Genomic DNA, 20,277 nt, shown 5'->3' with positions numbered 1-20,277 from the left:
AACCTTATCTCAGAATCAGAGTGAAAGGTTTTGCGGGAACCTCTGCTGGTTCTGATATCTTTAATGCTCACTATACTAACATGAACTACCAGAAGACTGTATTTACATAGTTAAACAATTTAATGATCCCAAAAAGATTATGTTCACGGGCCTCTGGAGCCTTATCATCCAGACGGATACAGAACAAAAGAACGTCCGACTTGTCCAAAATGATTCCTGTCCTAATATTGTCTTGGCCACACCCACATATAAGCTTGATCCAACCTAACAATGTGTTGGAATTTTCCTATGTGTGTACCCCATGATTTTAACTGATTTCAACTGATTAGGGTGCCATAGATAGTTAAAGGTGAGATCGTCCAGCTTCAAGAAAGTCACAGCGAAATAGCGGCCTTGTTCAGGTCACCTATATAATTGTGTACCAAGGAAATCTAAATCTTAACAAGGGGACCCAAAATGTGCTTTTCATAGAATAAATGAAGCTGGCTCAAAGAAAGAATGACCTCCAGTCTAGTAAGGACAAGGCACTCCAATTTCGCGATTATATGTAATTTTAAGGCAAGTTAAATAATCATTTCAACCGGGTATATAACTTTGTACTCATAATTAGTTGTACATTTGAGTGTCGCCCTGCCCTCCCTGAATGATTAACAGTAACTTGTCATCATGTTTATTATTGGGAAAGCAGCGTATAGTCCAGACTGGCATTATCATATCCCTATGACTGTAGTCTGTCATCATGGCCAATACTCTATCACTTTCCATGACCATGACCTGAGCATTTGAATTTTGCTAACCAATTTTGGGTTATTTTCCGATGTGAGAGTAAGGTTTTGACCATCTTAAGTTATTTCAATAAATGTTTTAGAGTGGGTGGCACGGTGATCGACTGGTTAGCACGTCCGCTTCACAGTTCAGAGGTCGTGGATTCGATCCCGGCTCCGGCCTCCCTGTGTGGAGTTTGCATGTTCTCCCTGTGCCTGTGTGGGTTTCCTCCGGGTACTCCGGTTTCCTCCCACATTCCAAAAACATGCATGGTAAGTTGATTGGACACTCTAAATTGCCCCTAGGTGTGATTGTGAGTGCGGATGTTTGTCTCTGTGTGCCCTGCGATTGGCTGGCAACCAATTCAGGGTGTCCCCCGCCTAATGCCCGAAGACAGCTGGGATAGGCTCCAGCACGCCCGCGACCCTTGTGAGGATAAGCGGTATGGATAATGAATGAATGAATGAATGAATGAATGTTTTAGAGTGCTTTGGCTGAATTTAAGATAGATGGACCATATGCACAAGCTACCAGAGCTTTTAGTGACTTTTGAATTGGGAAATTTCATATCATGCAATGGAATCAGTTGTATATATGACTCATAAATAGTTGGCTGCAACTTTAATTTGGCACGAGCTGATTTAGTTCAAATTCCACCACAAAAGGAAATAGAAGTGGAAATTCCAATTTGGTAGTCAGCTTCCTGAACAGCCTTGAACTAATCTTATTTTATCATACATTTTAATAGGTTATATTTTAAAAAATATATATATCGCTGTCCTGTGAAAAACACTTACCGGTATGTCCCTTTTTGGGCAAAAAAAATAATTTTCACGTTAATGCGATGTCTTTAACACGGAAACACGATTCACATAAAAATAAGAACATTGAAAAGAAATGGACATAAGTGTTGTTCACATGACAGCGACAATATACAAATTCCCAATGACTGGTCTTTGGATGATGATTTATTAGAAGGGTTGGTTACAATATGTAAATAACTATTACAAGCATGCATTAAACATGCAGCCATCAAATTACACGTATGCAACTGTGAAGAAGTGCCGATTACATCACATCACTGTTTCTTTTGTTGGACTTCTGGCTGTCAATTTTCCTAAGTGTCAATCCTTGTTATATATTTACTGTTGGCAGATCCACCTGGAAAATACACCAGACCTTTGGAACCTGGCAACTGAAGATTTAGATGGTCAGAAGGCCAATAATGTACTGCATTATCAAGTCTTGGCAGAAATCCTGACCTCTCTTGGCCTTAGTTGCCAGCAAACACAAACTCTGACACCAAGTCCAGTTTTCCTTCTGTCCACCTCTCAGGTAATTACTCTCCTCCAATTACTTTTTTTCAAATTTTTTTTTATAGAACCTCCACAAAGATGCATGCTTTGGCCCCCGTTTCCCTTGTCTAATACTACTCCAACTACTCTAGTCCACTAATGTTGTATACTTTCCCTCTGTCGTGCTCACTGTCTACATGTCACAGGTCCCCTCAAAGATATACGGTGTCACTTTTCATCATGGGCCTGCGATGCAAAGCAATGATTACATTTACAGCAGTGTATGCTGGAGCTGTACAACCACCTTTTTATCTGTTACGCTTCGGAATTCACACATTAATAAACAATTTTTCGCCACTATTATTTTTCGCCCTTGGCAGGCACATCGTGCCAAACAGGCCTAAAGATTATTTGCCAGTTCAAGCTTTCCTACTTTTAACGAAATCCATTTTGCTAGTTTTGATTGACTGATTGCACTGATCAACAGCAAATTTTAATCAGATATGTGCAGAGGTGTCAAGTAGGGATGGGAATTTCGACTAATTTGCCCGCCGACTAGTCTCAAATTTTATTTGTGACTAGGCGACTAGTCTATAAGGAAGAAAATTTGAATTTCAATACATATTGAATTGTGTATTTAGGGGCTATTTTAGCCCAAACATTCAGGACAGTTTGTTAATTTAAATTCTATTGATGTAACAACAACTGACTGAATAAAGGTGAACAATTGAAAGAGAAATACATTTTCCAATGCAATGCATGGCATTTATTATGAATAATGCAATGAATAATGCAATGAGTAATGGTACCGACTCCCAGCCCAGCGGGGTCTCATTCGCTAGCCCCATCTTAGCTGCATTATCATGCACACAGGCGACGACTTTATTTTGTAGTTGACCACTACAAAATATCACACTCCACAGGTGAGCAGCCAAGTTTTCAGCTGTGTCTCTTTCCTCTAAGGCACATGTCTGAAGCACACAGCAGCGGAGATGTACTTCGTCCACATAATGACACGTTATAGTCATGTAAGATTCGGTGGCTATGGACGTCCATCCGTCTGTAGTTATGGCCACATACAGTAGTTGACCCGCTCAAATGCTCATAGCATCTCCTCTTTTATTTGGTTATGGCTACTCTCGAGTTGGGGCGTGATTGTTTTGCGACTTGGCACCGCGTACTCAGGCTCGATATACAGCATTAATTTTTCGAACCCTTTGCCTTCAACAAAAAGCGGCAGCATATCGCGGGCAGTCATTTCACAAATTAGTTGGATAATTGTCAGGTTCATCAGATAGACATTTATGAAAAACACACAAAATAAGGAGATGAAGACAGTCTCTTTGAATTTTAAAGCTTGCAAGGAGAACGGAGAAGAACTGTACAATACAATTCTTACAGGCATTCTAAAAAAGTCTCCCCGTCTCTTCTCTTCTCTTCTCACATCGCTACATACATGGGCGTTCCAACTCTAAAGGAGCAAAATTTAATTTTATCCCGCAGGTTGATTATTATTTATTTATTTTTATTTTTTTAAGATGGCCAGCAAAGTTGTATTTTGTTATCCATCGATTTAGGTGTTTTATTTTTTGAAGAATATTAACTCTCTCAAATGTCCAATCTTTGCATGTTAATCCGTTCTGGATCCTTTAAATTAATATTTTTACTGTTTGTTGTGCCCATGTTGGAGTCAGTGGTTCACCTAGAGTGACTGTACTTACTTTTCCCTTGAACAGTGTGGCAATTACTTTCTGTCTGAGGTAATTCTCAAGCTTCTACCACAAGTAGCGGAGAATTCTTGCCTCTGCTTCCTCAGACAGTTGCCACTCCAAAATCCTGTTCAGAATGAGGCAGTCAACCTCCACTCACACCTGTGCACATTCACTCCTTTTTACGTGTACAGGGCCCGTTGCCCTTTCCTGTTTATAGACTACTCGGTCTACTCGATAGGGACTAGTATTATCGAGGTTTGTTTCATGGCTTTACAGGTTACTTCTGTCTCATAAGTGCGACACACTCAAACCAAGCCTATCCGTGAGTATCCTACTCACCAGAGTTGTCTTCACTCCTTCAGTATCCCGTCCAACCCTCAGTTACCAGACGCACAGCCGAGACCCAGTCCCGGAAAAGGGTCTGAATGCCGTGGCCACGGTCTTTACCTGGATTTCGACTCCGCTCCCGGAAGCCTTGGGTATCTTGGGATCCAGCTCGAAGGACCAATTTGAATGCCAGGTTCATCAGATAGACATTTATGAAAATCACGCAAAATAAGGAGATGAAGACACTCTCTTTGAATTTTAAAGCTTGCAAGAAGAACGGAAAATAACTGTATAATACAATTCTTACAGGCGTTCTAAAAAAGTCTCCCCGTCTCCCTTCTTTTTATTCTCTCATCCCTACATACATGGGCGTTCCAACTCTAAAGGATGGGGTGAGCAAAAGGGCAATTGAAACGTCTTGTACTTGTCTGTCTATGTGTCTGCATGTTGGTGGAAAATTACTCAATACATGTGTGGTAAGACATGTGTAGAGAAATCAACAATGTGGCAGGAAAGTTCAGCAATCACCTTCATATTAGCAAATGTTAGCTTGACTTCTCCTGACCTCCTTGCGATTAGTTTATGAAAGCATCATGAGCAGCAAATGTATGATTTATCAAACGACAGTGATTGTTATATGAATGATTATTCCAAAAGTAATCTTTGCTGTGCGGCGAGCATGCAGCGCCTGGCTGGAACAAACGCTCTCATGCTCGTCTGGCTGGTCCCGCCGCCATGCCCACTGTCCTATGCTATGTCAAGATACTGCCAAACGGTGCTGGGTTTTTTTCGTGCTAGCTTCGACATCTTCTAAATGTACTTTTCTAAATATTCTTCCCCAATCTTAGTGTCACCGCCCCCTACTATGTGTGTGTGGGTGCGGGGGTGGGGCGTTTAGGGGCGGAGGGAGAAATTCTCTCTCTTGGTGCTCAGCATGTTTACAGAGGCCGAGGCAGAGGCGTGTGAAACAAGATGCGTGATACTTAATGCCGCCTTTAACCGACTAGTAAAATACAAAACGTTTAACAAATTGAGGACGGTTAAACGGTTAAAAGACTAGTCGCGCACATCCCTAGTGTCAAGTAACGAAGTACAAACACTTAGTCACCTTACTTAGGGGAAGTCAACGCGAACATTTTTTTTTTCCAAGAATATGTTCTATGCAAGCCCACTAATAATTCTGATAAATATTGCGTTTGTGGAATAAGTGTTAATCCACTCGTTTTTAGCCATCTCTGAGGGCGGCCATTTTGTCTTCTGTCGACCCAAAAATGACATCACAACTGCTCACAACAACCAATCACGGCTTAGATTCAGAAAGAACGTCAGCCGTGATTGGCCCTCAGAGATGGCTTAAAACTAGTGCATTTTGCTGCTTAATTTATATTCCACAAACGCAAAATTAATCAGAGTGCTGTGTTTCAACTAGTGGGCCTGCTGGGGACATATTCTTGAAAAAAATATGTTTGGGTTGACTTCTACTTTAAGTAGAAATTTGGGGTATCTGTACTTTAGTGGAGTAGTTATTTTTCATCCTACTTTGTACCTCTACTCGTTACTTTGTTCTTCTACTCAATTTTTTTTCCGCAAATATCTGTACTTTCTATTCCTTTTTTTGTGATAGATTTGATTTGGACCAAATCATGGCAAATAAAGATTCCACATATCAAACATTAAAACATGGCATCGTACAAATTTTGAGTTTAATTATTGAGTCCAGTGACCGTCCTTCCCCTTCAGACTCGATCCACCAAGAAAACTTTGGACCATAGGTCAGAGTTCGTTAGAAATGTCCAATTCTCTTGAGCCAGTCAAAGTCCGCCCATCGCTGTTTGAATACAGTCCCATAATGCGACTTCCTACCAATAATAGGCATTATAATGTACATAAACTCTGGTGAGGCATTCGGGTCTAACACTCCAAGTCATTTACAGATAACTCCGATCCTTCTTTTGAAAATCAAATGAGAACTATGAGCAGAACAGAGAGGGTGGGGGTCTTCTGGAGTGTAATTTGATCATATGTCAGTTTTTCCGTTCGAAATATCTCCAAAACTATTTAAATCCAGTCGTCTAGTGTGCACTGTTTTCTGACTGAGCCATATCCAGTGGTAATTCATTTCATGGATTACTCACATGCGTACCAGGAGATTGTCTTTGGCGCTCACTAGTTCGGATCAGTCACAGATTTTGAGTCACGCATCAGATTGTTTTTCGGATCAGCAAAAAAAAAAAAAGAAAGATCCAACATTACAATCCAATCTTTTTTCAGCAACAAAAAAAAACAAAACCATGGCCCAATTGGCTTATACTGTGCAGTGTACATTCCTCAGTGACAAAAAAATAAATAAATCTGCCTTCCGGCGCCGCGCGAGTGGCAGCCCGCTACAGTAGCTCCGGCTCATCGGTGAGCCTTTTCGTGTGTTTTTGTTCTTTAATATTACTCTACCTCATACCTTTTTCGTATAATTGATAGTCGTAACTTGCGTAGCAACGGACACCCAAACTGCGGTATTCTTGCTGCTGCTGATGGCTATTTTTTGCGCGATCGTGTCCGGCGACTTGGCTCGGAGCCGAGCCCCCATTGTTTACAGCCGGAATCAGCTGTTAGCACTCCGTGCTAACCATGCGCCGGCTCCCGGGGCGAGACCCGATATCCCCCGTGAGCTGAGGAGGAAGAGACGGGGATCTCGTGCGGGGGTTAAACGCAGGGAAAGGAGGAGACGATACCATCCCGTCCTCCCGTCTGTTATCATGGGGAATGTTAGATCGCTCCCCAACAAGATGGACGAGCTAGCGGCGCTTACCCGGCACGAGAGGGACTTCCGGGAGGCTAGCCTGATGCTATTCACGGAGTCGTGGCTAACAACGCTAACACCGAACGCGGTCGTAGAATTGGACGGCTTCCAAATCATACGCGCGGACAGGACGCTGGAGAGTGGAAAGAGGAAAGGAGGAGGGCTGGCTGTGTTTGTGAACGATAGATGGTGTAATCCTGGGCACATCACGATTAAGGAGCAGCTTTGCAGCAGGGATATTGAGCTGCTAGCTGTTGGCATGAGGGCATTCTACATCCCGCGAGAGTTTAGTCACGTGATCGCGGTGACTGTCTACGTCCCACCAGCTGCCAGCAGCGACACAGCCTGTGATGTCTTGACTGCAGCAGTGAGCAGGCTACAAACACAGCACCCAAATGCCCTGGTACTCATCTCTGGTGACTTCAATCATGCCTCCCCTTCCTCCTCTCTGCCTTCATTCACACAGTATGTCACCTGCCACACCAGAGACAATAAAACACTGGACCTTTTCTATGCCAACACCAAGGAGGCATACACATCACTGCCCCTCCCCCCGCTGGGCAAAGCTGATCACAACCTGGTGGCTCTCCAGTCTGTGTACAAACCTCTGGTCCGCAGGCAGCCAGCTGTGACCCGCACGGTTCAGAGATGGTCTGGAGAGGCCGAGGAGGCCTTAAAGGACTGCTTCAGCACAACTGTGTGGGAAGTATTCAGCGATGCTCACGGGGAAGACATTAGTAGTCTAACGGACACTGTTACAGACTATATAAATTTCTGCATGGAGAACACCATACCCACCAGGACAGTAAGGTGTTTCTCCAACAACAAACCCTGGATCACACCAGACATAAAAGCTCTCCTGAAGGAGAAGAGGAGGGCTTTTGCGTCAGGCAACATAGAGGAGCGGAGGACTGTGCAGCGCCAGCTGAGGAAGAGGATCAGAGAGGGGAAAAGGTCCTACAGGAAGAGGATGGAGGAGCAGCTGCTGCAGAATAACGCCAGGGGAGTCTGGAGGGGCCTGAAGACCATCTCAGGCCACGGACAACCCAAGACCCGGACTGGGGGGGACCTGCAGTGGGCAAATGAGCTAAATCTCTTTTTCAATAGGTTCGATCAGATGCCTGCCTCCACTCCGTCTCTCCTGCTGCAGTCTCCACCTACTCCTCCTGCTGGGCGTGTCACCCCCTCCCCTCTTTTCTCCACAGTCTCCAGCTCCCAGCTACACCAGATAGCCACCACTCCTTCCTGTCCAGCCTTGGCCTTCACAACATCTCAGGTGAGGAACCAGCTGAAGAAGATGAAGGCGAGGAAGGCAGCGGGTCCAGATGGCATCAGCCCCCAGCTCCTCAAATCCTGCGCAGACCAGCTGTGTGGAATTGTCCAGCACATGTTCAACCTGAGCCTGAAGCTGGGCAGGGTCCCCCAGCTATGGAAAACATCCTGCCTGGTCCCGGTGCCAAAGACCCCCCACCCGAAGGAGCTCAACAGCTTCAGACCGGTGGCGCTGACGTCTCACCTGATGAAGACCCTGGAGAGACTGGTCCTTGTCCACCTGCGCCCCCTGGTGAGCTCCTCAATGGACCCACTCCAGTTCGCATACCAGCCTGGCATCAGTGTGGATGATGCCATCATCTACCTCCTCCACACTTCACTCTCCCACCTGGAGAAGGCGGGGAGCACTGTGAGGATCATGTTCTTTGATTTCTCCAGTGCTTTCAACACCATCCAGCCCACCCTACTGGGAGACAAGCTGGAGCGGGCGGGGGTGGCGCACCACCTCACCACATGGATCCAGGACTACCTCACAAACCGGCCACAGTATGTGAGGACACAGGACTGTGTGTCTGACGTGCTCCTCTGCAGCACGGGGGCCCCACAGGGAACTGTCTTGGCTCCCTTCCTGTTCACCCTCTACACCTCGGACTTCAACTACAACACCCCTACCTGTCACCTGCAGAAGTTCTCTGACGACTCTGCGATTGTCGGCCTCATCACAGGCGGAGATGATCGGGAGTACAGAGAACTTACTCAGGGTTTTGTGGACTGGTGCCAGCAGAACCGCCTCCTGATCAATGCGGGGAAATCCAAAGAAATGGTGGTGGATTTCGGTAGGCGCCAGCACTCTTCACCTGCACCAGTGAACATCCGGGGAACAGATGTTGAGAGAGTCTCAACTTACAAGTACCTGGGTGTTCATCTGAACAATAAACTGGACTGGTGCGACAACACAGACGCCCTCTATAGGAAGAGTCAGAGCAGACTCTTCCTACTCAGGAGACTGAGGTCTTTTGGGGTTCAGGGGACACTCCTCAGGAACTTTTATGACTCGGTGGTTGCATCGGTCATCTTCCAGGGAGTGGTCACCTGGGCAGGCGGCGTCTCGGCCCGGGACAAGAAGCGGCTGGACGAACTGGTCAAGAGGGCCGGCTCTGTCCTGGGCTGCTCCCTGGACTCTGTGGACTCGGTGGGGGACAGGAGGATGTTGGCCAAGCTGTCATCAATGCTGGGCAACCCGGACCACCCCCTCCAGGGCACCCTAACAGCACTCCACAGCACTTTCAGTGACAGACTGTTACACCCTCGCTGTGCTAAGGAGAGATTCCGCCGTTCCTTCTTGCCTGCTGCTGTCAGATTCTTTAACAAGAACATTGTGTAGTCTCTACAAACTGGCGGTCATTAGTGCAATCGTGCAGTCCTGCACCTGAGCTCGTATCGTGCAATACCCAATATTCCCCACTACTGTAATACCGTGCAATACTCAACATTCCCCACTACTGTTAGTCTAGTTTTATTTTTATCCAATGCTGTTCCTTACATTTCACTACAGCACTGCAGCACTGTCACTTAGAGTATTTTTTCCTCTGTACTATGTACAGGCCGAAATGAGTGTTCCTCATATTTTTTATGTAGATGTAGGTTGGTGTGTATACACATGTGTATATACACATGTTACTGCGTATATCTACATAGGTTTGATTCTAAATGTTTGCCGTCAATGTTATACATTAATGGCCACATTATGCCGCCGCCCCTGTGTGACCTATATCTTTGCTACTGTAACAATGAAAATTTCCCCACTGTGGGATCAATAAAGGCATTCTTATTCTTATTCTTATTCTTACATTGGTATTATCCTCTTCCCTATGGAGTGTGTTTCAGGTGTTCCCCAGCGTGTTTGCGACCTTTCCGTTGACCTTTCGAGTTAAACACCGTTGATTGGGGGAAAAAAAAGAATGTTAGGAGTCATTACTCACAAGTGTAATTAACTATGGGTTGTTGTTCTTAAGCTGTAATTGTGTTTGTGGTTTTGGGGAAGGGAGTCGTACACCTACAGTGGTGTGAAAAAGTGTTTGCCCCGTCATGATTTCTTATTTTTTTTGTATGTTTGTCACAATTAAATGTTTCAGATCATCAAACGAATTTAAATATTAGTCAAAGATAACACAAGTAAACACAAAATGCAGTTTTTAAAGGTAGGAAGAAAAAATCCAAACCTACATGACCCTGTCTGATTTTTAATTTTTATTTTTTTTAATGGGCAAAGGTGTTTCATAAAATAAATTAAGTTCAAAGGTCTAATTATCTTTTTTCCTTTATTTTTTGCTGATCTGAAACAATCCGATCCGTGACTGATCTGAACCGTGACTTATGTGATCCGTTGAACCACTAATGAATACCAAAGTCAATCTCCAGGTACTCATGTGAGTAACCCATGAATAAAATTATGTGCACCCCTGTAAATAGGACCTGCCTCACAAAGTGAATTAGACCAAAAGATCCTCAAAAGCAGACATTATGCCGAAATCAAAAGAAATTCAGGAACAAATGAGAAGGAAAGTATTTGAGATCTATCAGTCTGGTAAAAGGTTATAAAGCCTAGAAATGGCAAAGCCTTGGGACTCCAGCGAACCACAGTGAGAGCCATTATCCACAAATGGCGAAAACATGGAACAGTGGTGAACCTTCCCGGTAGTGGCCAACCGACCAAAATTACTCCACGAGCGGAGTGACGACTTATCCAAGAGGTCACAAAAGACTCCACAACAAACATCCAAAGAAGAGCAGACCTCACTTACCTCAGTTAAGATCAGTGTTCATGACTCCACCATAAGAAAGAGACTGGCCAAAAATAGCCTGCATGGCAGTGTTCCAAGACGAAAACCACTGCTGAGCAAAAATAACATTAAGGCTCTTCTCACTTTTGCCAAAAACATCTTGATGATCCCCAAGACTTTTGGGAAAATACTCTGTGGACTGAGAGACAAAAGCTGAACTTTTCGGAAGGTGTGTGTCCCGCAACATCTGGCCCAAGAGTAACACCGCATTTCAGAAAAAGAACTTCATACCAACGGTAACATATGGTGGTGGTAGTGTGATGGTCTCGGGCTGTTTTTCTACTTCAGGACCTGGAAGACTTGCTGTGATAAATGGAACCATGAATTCTACTGTCCACCAAAAAATCCTGAAGGAGAATGTCAGTCCATCTGTTCGTGTTCTCAAGCTAAAGCGAACTTGGGTTCTGCAGTAGGACAATGATCCAAAACACACCAGCAAGTCCACCTCGGAATGGCTGAAGAGAAAACAAAATGAAGACTTTGGAGTGGTCTAGTCAAAGCCCTGATCTGAATCCCATTTAGATGCTGTGGCATGACCTTAAAAAGGTGGTTCATGCTCGAAAACCCTTCAATGTGGCTGACATTACAACAATTCTGCAAAGATGAGTGGGCCAAAATTCCCCCACAGCGCTGTGAAAAACTCATTGCAAGTTATAGCAAATGCTAGATTGCATTTGTTGCTGCTAAGGGTGGCCCAACAAGTTATTAGGTTTAGGGGGCAAACACTTTCTCACACAGGGCCATGTAGGTTTGGATTTTGTTTTCCCTTTAATAATAAAAACTTTAATTTAAAAACAGGCATTTTGTGTTTACTTGTTATCTTTGACTAATATTTAAATTAGTTTGATCTGAAACACTTAAATAAGAAATCAGGAAGGGGGCAAAAACTTTTTCACACTGTGTGTGCGTGTGCGCGCGTGATCGCGTGTGCGCGCGCATGCGTGCAGCAGTCGCAATATCCTGAAATATACTTGTATTCATGTATTTGTTTGCCACCACAAATGTGTGGCTCAGCCTACCATACTCATAAAAATGTAATTTTGGAATTGCTCACTTTTCTGTATACTGTTTGTATAAACTGCTGATCGTTTTCTTGATCCTCTGTTTTTCACACAGGAGGCCAAATCTAAGTTTCTTCATTCTCTATACAAGCACGTAAATGAAGATGGCCTTGTCATGATGTCAAAGGCCTCCCTCAGGATAGTGCCCAGTTCTGAGCTACAAGATGGTGCTTCTCTGCATGACTGCTCTATTCCACTCGTCACTGATTGTCCTGAGTTACAGAGCTGGGACAAGTTCTGTTTGGATACCTACTATAATAACCTAACATCCATTTTGCTGGGGCACACATTGATGTATGCTGAGGTTGTTTCATCTACCATGGATCTGGTTGAAGGGTAACTCATTTTTTGTAATCTCAGACATATTTTGTGTTGATTACACAAAGTGTGCATGTGTGAGAGTGTGCTGTACTGAGGCTGTATCAGGAGGCTGGGCCAGTACCCCAACATGCCAGTATCCCAACTCTTTATTACCCCAAACACATTTGGTTATAGTTCTCCTTTAGGCCACATGGTTTGTAAGTTATTCAGATCAAAATCAGATTGGAAGAATAAAAATTTTTTAAAAAAGGTTCCACAAAATTCCAGAAGCCCCTTTATTGTCATGCATCTTATCTCACAAGATGTCAAGAATATCTTTCAATGTATTTTAAAGCAGGGAACATATCCAATGAAACACCATTCACACTAACTTGTGCCAGCTGTTTTGGACCTTGAATAAGGACAGGTTCTTTGGAGGTTTTTTTTGTTTGTTTTTATTCCTCTAGAGGTAAAAGCACAATTATAGTACTGTATGTTTTAAGGCTGTAAATCTCACCATTAACATATTCTCACATTTCTCTCATGTTTAAACACGCTCAAAATTCAAACCTTAGTAAGAAAAATAAGTATACGTGATTATTGTTATTAATAATATTATTATTATTATTATTGGACTAATTATTAATATTGTTGATATTATTTTATAGCGAAATGAAGGTCAAAACCTTTTTTTAACCCCCCTGTTATGTCGTGAGTTTAAATTGACCCATTTAGAAAATCAAGGGAGGGGAAAAAAGGATTTAACTTTGTCAGCTGGCCGTTTGGGTTTTTTTTTTTTCTTCGTTTCTTAATATTAAAAACATTGTGCCTTTTTTTTGGGATGATAAACATTAGAGCAGTTCACAGTGACCCATGAATGTTGTTAATAAATGATCACAACAAGTTACAGTTTAAGAAAAAATGCAAACATTTTCATACAAATAATGATGAATTGCACTTTAAAAATACAGGCAGTCAATTAGGACACAATGCGATTTGGTACGCTGTAAAAAAACAAAACAAAAAAAACACCATACAAAATAGCACTGTAAAAAAATCTGCGATGTAGCAGGTCCGCGAAAGGTGAAGCGCCATCTAGCAAAGGTACCACTGTATACAATAATTATTTAAAATGATTGTCACACAATTTGTTTGAATGTTGTAGTTTTTAATATCTTCTAAATATTTGTCTCCCTCTAGACTTAATCTGCATTTACCAGAAGATGTTGGTTTAATAGTCATAGCTGCTCAACAAAGTCAGGGCAAAGGTCAGTACTCCTGCAAAGTAAGCCTGCATACATACAGTATACATATACAGTATACATACTGTGTGTCACATGACAGAGACAAGGTAAATATGGTTTGTATAAACACTTAACTGTGTGCTTTTCTCACCTAGTCTTTAGCATCTTTGGCATATTGGTATAGCAGGTGTTCGCCAGTCAAATCAAGCAAATGTATTTTTTGAAAGCACCTATTTTTAAACAAAAACATATTTAGATCTGAAAAGTACATTGTCAAGCACGTTTTCAAAATGGCACTCACTAAATATGAGATTAGATGTTGATTTACTTCGCATTTAGGGTATAAACTGAAAATGAACATGATAGACATTAGTAAAAAAAAAAAAATTAAAAAAGAAGGAAAAAAGTATTTTTTGGGGGGTCGGGGGGGACTAAATATCGATAGACCGGTGTCTAATGGATCTTTCCAGCCCGCACGTTTTCAAAATGCCACTCACTAAATATGAGATAAGATGTTGATTTACGGGCGGCACGGTGGTCGACTGGTTAGCAAGGCTGACCAACAAGGCTAATCTTCAAGGTGCATTGCTTGCAAAATGTTATATCTCTCCTTAGACCTACGCACTCAAATTCTGTGCAACTCAGCAAGCAAAGTCGGCTGTAACAGCCATTTAATATGCTTACCACATACTTGCTTATTGCCAGGCAGCCAAGCAGGAGGTGGAGCAGTTTCCAGACTTGGGTTAGTTGTAATGCCAGTGTGGACAGAGGGGACTTTGAGCGAAAAACCCCAGCATCACCTGGTGAAGATCCAATGTACTCCACTGTTAAGTAATCTTTCAAGTTTGAAAATTGATGAAGAGTGTCAGTATCTTAAGCTATCCAAGAGCTACAAAAAGCTCATGTTTCACTGGAACCCCTGCTGGTGTAAATGAAGAATACTGAGGTCACAGCTCAATATGAATGGAGTGAAGGAGTCTTATATCTAGTTGGTCCAAAGTCCAGCCCGGGACCAAATGTGTCCCACGGTCAAAACCCTCTGTCATAGAATTACTAACGTCGGGCCCCATTGGCAAGCCTTATAAGATACACTCTAAATGCAATTTTGCATTTACACACAAGAGAGCAGCAGCACTCTATCCAACTCCATAACAATACAATACAATATAATTTTATTTATATAGCGCATTTCATAACAGCTAGAGCTGTAACAAAGCACTTTACAAACAATACAATAAAAGGCTGTGATACATATATTAATAAATATAGACATACATAATATATAAATATAAATAAAATATAAATAATGAAGCCAATAAATTGACATAAAACCCTATATACAATTGAGACCGGAAAAGAGCCGAAAATTTCAGGTCTGATCAAAAGCCAGAGAAAAGAAATGTGTCTTCAACCGGGTTTTAAAAATGGACAGAGAGGGGGCTTGCCTAACAACCAATGGGAGGTCATTCCAGAGGTTCATTCACTCCCGTGTGACCCTTTCCGTTTCTAAAATGGCAACAATGAATAAAAAAGGGAAAGTTGACAGCGAGTACCGACAATTTAACACTTGGAGTACCACCGCATAAGATAATTATTTTATTTATTTCAACTGTCTGGCATGCACTAGCCACAACGTCATGACTATGACATCTACAGCCGATTTTACAACACACAACAAGGCTGCTCGTCCGCCTCCTCCTGTGTCATCCGAGGAATTCATACTCAGACTCGGCAGTATTTTGAAGCAGATGTAACGCCTCCTCTACTCTATAAAATTTAATTTATAATTTATTAATGAAATTATTTTTTTATCAAACATGGTGACCAGCAACCTCTGGTTGCTATAGAAATCAGTAGCAGTGGGACGCCGTAGTTAAAGGGGTAAGACTCTGAACTATTTTTATCTTGTTTATCTTGCCATGGTATATACAGAATTATGAAAAGTCAAGAGGCCAGGAGCATCTTATATCTATATACGCAGAATAATAACACATCAAGTCAAGTCAAGTCAAATGTATTTATATATCCCTTAATCACAGGAAATTCTCAAAGGGCTTCACATATGCTCCAGATCATATACACGACATTGCAAATATCAAGTTTGAAAACAGTAAAAATGACTGCTCTAGTACTTCTAGTGTTCAGGAAAGGTGGAAATTGGACTATTTTTCACTGAAATACACAACAACTGTGTCTGCCCTCATTTGCAAGGAGAGTGTTACCTAGTTCCCTGTTTTAAAATCTAAAACAGGGGCGTCAAACTCCAGTCCTTGGGGGCCACCCTCCTGCATGTCTTAGAGGTTTACTCGTCCAACACACCTGATTCAAACGATCGGGATCAGGATCAGGCTCCTGCAGAACTTGCTTATGAGCTGATCATTTGAAACAGGTGTGTTGCAGCAGGGAGAGATGGAAAACAGGCAGGACAGTGGCCCTTGAGGACAAGAGTTCGACACCCCTGATCTAAAAGTTCACTGAACATTTATTTTCAACAATATGCTATGTTTCAAATTAACCCTGGCCAGTACTGGTGAGTATAATATATGTATATTTTACATATTTACCTGTCATAGAATTAAAATGTTAAGAGAACATTTAATTGCCAGTTGTTATTGATGTTTGAAATGTAATTTGCACTGTTGAATACTTTTACTTATTTCCCTGTTTTTAAATCTAAAAGTTCAGTGAACATTTATTTGCCAGACATATTTCATGTTTCAAATGGACCAAAAGACATGTTTATGAATCTTGAAATTTAAATAGGAAAGTCAAAAACAAAAGGCACACTGGTTTGCTAAAATGTGCTTGGATTTATTGGTTTTCCATGTAAAAAAAAAAAAAAAAAAAAAAGTGTCAGGCTAAATGGTCGTTTTCACATCACCAAATCTGGCCCTCTTTGCAAAAGGTTTGGACACCCCTGCTGTATATCGTCGCTGTCGATCAGAAACCTCTGATGTCCAAATATGGTCAAATTCATTTTTTTTCCACAAATCAAATCGAATGGTCCTCCCCTACTTCGTCTGTAATTTTTATGCAATTCTCGCCAATTTGAAGCAGTGAAAATACCAAATACACAAATAAAAGCACAATTTCACGGCTCCTCTTACACACAAAACTTGTGTATGAGTGTTTCAGAGGTGTGGCGATACTCAGAGATGGGCATTTTACAAAAAATTGAGCATCCGTTATTCATTGTCCGTCTGCAACGCGCGTACTCTTGCGCCCTCAGTCATTGGCCTTTTTTTCCGGGGGAAAAAATAGTACCCGTCTAGGCCGGTCCGCCTCTAATTTTAGACGTGCGTCCGTCTATTAGTCAGACTAAATTTTCATTAGTACAATCCACCCCCACCCCGCTGAGCGAAATTTGAAACAAAAAAAACGAAAGACTCACTACAAGGAATTATCACTGCGGCATTGGAGCCTCCATGGGCTCCATGCTCCATGTCCGGCCGGACTAAATGCGTCTCCTTTTAGACCCTGGAGCTGCAAGCTTCGGCTGCGGCCAATGGGAAACGTAAGCCTCTGTTATAGGGATTGTGGTATTGCCCTCCCCCTCTTGTAATGGTATACCCCGGCAGCAGGTGGGAGGTGCGGTGTACATGAAGTCAGATTGAGAAAATACAGGCATCTTAAACACACACTACTGTCTCGTGTCTTTCTATACACAAACAGCCTCTCAGTGGCCATTGAAGCCTCTTCACAGCCTGGTCCCTCACTCAAATCGGTCCCCCAAGCAACAACAACTCACTATTCTCCTTCCTGCCTCGCCCCTAAAAATAGACTATGACGGATTGCAGATGGACGGCAGACAAAATAAAAGGGGTTTCCGCCTATGCTTAATCCATCTATTTTAAAATTTTTCCCATCATTTGTCAACCGTCAGCAAAACGGGCGTCCATCACTGATGGACAGATGGACCGGTCCGTCACATAGATGGAATTCCCAGTTCTTGCGATACTCATGACGTGTCCTCTGTCTGCGGAATGCGGAAGCCCTGTTTTTTTTTTTTTTTCTTTTTAGGCAATGAGTGAAAACAGGATGGTTCGTTGGATTAAGTTGGCTTGTTTGTTTAATATGGATCGATGAGATGTTTCGTTGCAAAAAGACCTTCAATTGTGTGTCATGCGGTAACCCTCCGTTTCATTTTAGTATGCACTTTATAGACGCGGTTAGTTGGATCATTGTTTTATTTATTGCATGACTCATGGCTTTAACCAATAAGATGGCGTTTTGTGAAAGCGTAGCCAAGATGTATTGTATTGTATTGTATTGTGATGGGCTGCCGTTTGCTGGTGTGACGTTTTCAAAGGCTTTTTGCACGTCGGGGGCGTTGACTTTGAACTACTCAATGCTGCCCACTTGGTTTTTGTACTCTTTTAATCAATGCAAGCGTTAAATTAGCATTTGAATGTATTATGTGGACATGAGTGTGCAACAGAAATATAAGGTATAATACAACTTGAACAAAGCCTGCGAACTCAAACAAGCCGGCGTTTCTTTTTTAACCTCCTGTAAAGTTGTGATTTTGTCACTACGAGAATTTCACCCAACAGCGATATGCAAGCTTACACTCAAATGAGTCAAAACTGATGGTTAATTAGTCCTAATTTTGTAAAAAACACATACTACATTAAAAGTGATTCACTGTCAATTCGGTTAAAATGGGTCTTCGTGGACTTCTGTGGCCGTTAATGGCAAAAAATAAGTTCAAACTTTTACTGCAAGAGGGAACTTGTCCCTTGCTCTTAAGAAGTTGTTAATGAATTCTGAATGACATTCTCAAAATGTATCTCCCGCTGCAGGACGGGGAAGAAATGCCTGGCTCAGCCCTCTGGGTTGTGCCATGTTCACGCTGTGTGTCCAGATAAAGCTAAATTCGAGGCTTGGACAGAGAATTTCCTTTCTGCAACACCTGGCTGCTCTTGCTGTAATTGAAGCTGTGCGTACGCTTCCTGGTTATGAGGTATGAAAATGCACATTCGATTATAGTATAAGAGTTATCAACTCGTGACAATATTACTGTAGTATGAACTACTACTGTATTGACCTGATTTACAAAATGTTTGCACAACTTGATTGCTCACACCACGGATGTGGAAGATAATCTACTAACGGGGTGCACCACGGATTGCGTCCGCCAATTGGGCAAAATGCTAATCTCCATTGCACGATGTGGCGCCAGCGCAAATTACAGCCCATCAAATGCAAAAAGACAAAAAATAAATTTCCGGGTTCAAGCGAGAGAGACAGCCAGCTGCCGCAAATACAAAAATACAATAATGTACAGTACACATGTGTTGTGGTTTACAACAGTACTTAAAAACCAGGGATTATGTTCTTAAACTCATTCACTGCCAGGCATTTGGAACTAAATAATTCACACTCGACTTATTTTTGAGGGAAGCGTTAGAAATGTATCACAAGCTGTCGCTCTTTAAATTGGCAGATAACGATGTTAGTGAGGTGCTTGGCCAGATTTTAAGTATTCCCACCTCGAGCCATGGCCGTTGTTGGAATGTTTTGTGGGTCTCCAGGCCGTAACCCCAATTAGCAATTTACAAAACACTACTTACTCAATGCGTGTTCATTTTATCTTTCAAGAAGGTATCCAATGGAAATAAAGTCTCACACAAGTTATTTAATTTTTTTCGTCTGTTTTCTTTTCCATCTCTGAAGTTCAGGAATCATACAATGATCAGATCTGGGCAGCTTTTCCATCCTGGTGAATGCTCTCAGATGGGCCAGTCTTCAAAATCTAAACATAATGTGGGCTGGTCTCCTCCCTGGCTGGCCCTGTCTGTAGGGCTGATTTCTCTGCAGCTGGTCCCATGGTCAAATTGGGGCACGCTGACTCTTAACACTTTTAACTGATTATGCGATTTCCGTAAATGTGGAATTGCCATATTGGTTTTTGGTTAACCTGTTGGCTAATATAAAGCTCTTCATATAGATTTAGATCCTTCACCATTTTAAAACAAGCCTTACAGATGGCCTTTTTTACCATGTTGGTCATCTTTCCATGGCCATGTGGCAATTTTCGCGTCATTCTTTTCAACGAAGAGCGCAGGGGCGAGCACTTGAGGCCATTTCTTCCTCTTATGCAGGAGGCGGCATGCCAATTAAGGCGTTTCTCACATGCCGGTAACAGGTGGCTGCCACGGCTTTACGCACATATACTTGCCTTTAAGGCAAGTTGGTGAGCTGCATGTTTTTTTTGGTGGTTTTTTTTTAGTATTTCTAAAAAAAAATGGTATCTAACCTATATTGACGCAGAAAAATTCCAGTGCGGTACTGGAACCGGTATCCAGTGCAACACTAGATCTATCTATCTATCCATCCATCCATTTTATCTCTAAGTGAGCAACTAAGCAATTGTTTCACAGTCCTTCAACGAATGAATCAATCACCCATCTGCACTCATCCTGTGATCCAGCTCTGTTTAGCTGTCTTACAAATGCATTTCAATGGGTGTCAATTACACGGATCTTCACTATTTGCTATCTCATGCAAATAGCAGGGGTCCACTATACAAATATATATTGTTGGGATATTTATTCTTACTTTGTCATTATTAGCATATTTGGAATTGGAGTAATCCAAAAACACTTGAATCAAGTTCCAATACTTGAATATTATGGTACTTGGATTACGTTACTAACTA

The 20,277-nt window shown here is 42.3% G+C and overlaps 1 protein-coding gene across 2 annotated transcripts in view; it reads left to right on the top strand.

Annotated features, from left to right (window-relative positions):
• hlcs (holocarboxylase synthetase (biotin-(proprionyl-CoA-carboxylase (ATP-hydrolysing)) ligase)) overlaps positions 1-20,277 on the top strand; it is a 51,154-nt gene that overhangs the window by 18,700 nt on the left and 12,177 nt on the right. For both annotated transcript variants that reach the window (XM_086013003.1, XM_086013004.1), the window contains exons 5-8: positions 1,921-2,100; positions 12,128-12,408; positions 13,573-13,640; positions 18,419-18,579. In XM_086013003.1, the coding sequence (XP_085869129.1) occupies positions 1,921-2,100; positions 12,128-12,408; positions 13,573-13,640; positions 18,419-18,579 (690 nt within the window). The remainder of the gene's footprint in view (positions 1-1,920; positions 2,101-12,127; positions 12,409-13,572; positions 13,641-18,418; positions 18,580-20,277) is intronic.

The sequence above is a fragment of the Filicampus tigris genome, chromosome 17 (genome assembly GCF_054856515.1).
Source record: "Filicampus tigris isolate MCC_2025a chromosome 17, RoL_Ftig_1.0, whole genome shotgun sequence".
Classification (NCBI taxonomy): Eukaryota; Metazoa; Chordata; class Actinopteri; order Syngnathiformes; family Syngnathidae; genus Filicampus; species Filicampus tigris.
The sequence above is the reverse complement of the archived record's forward strand: the minus strand, read 5'-3'. Positions and strand labels throughout refer to the sequence as shown.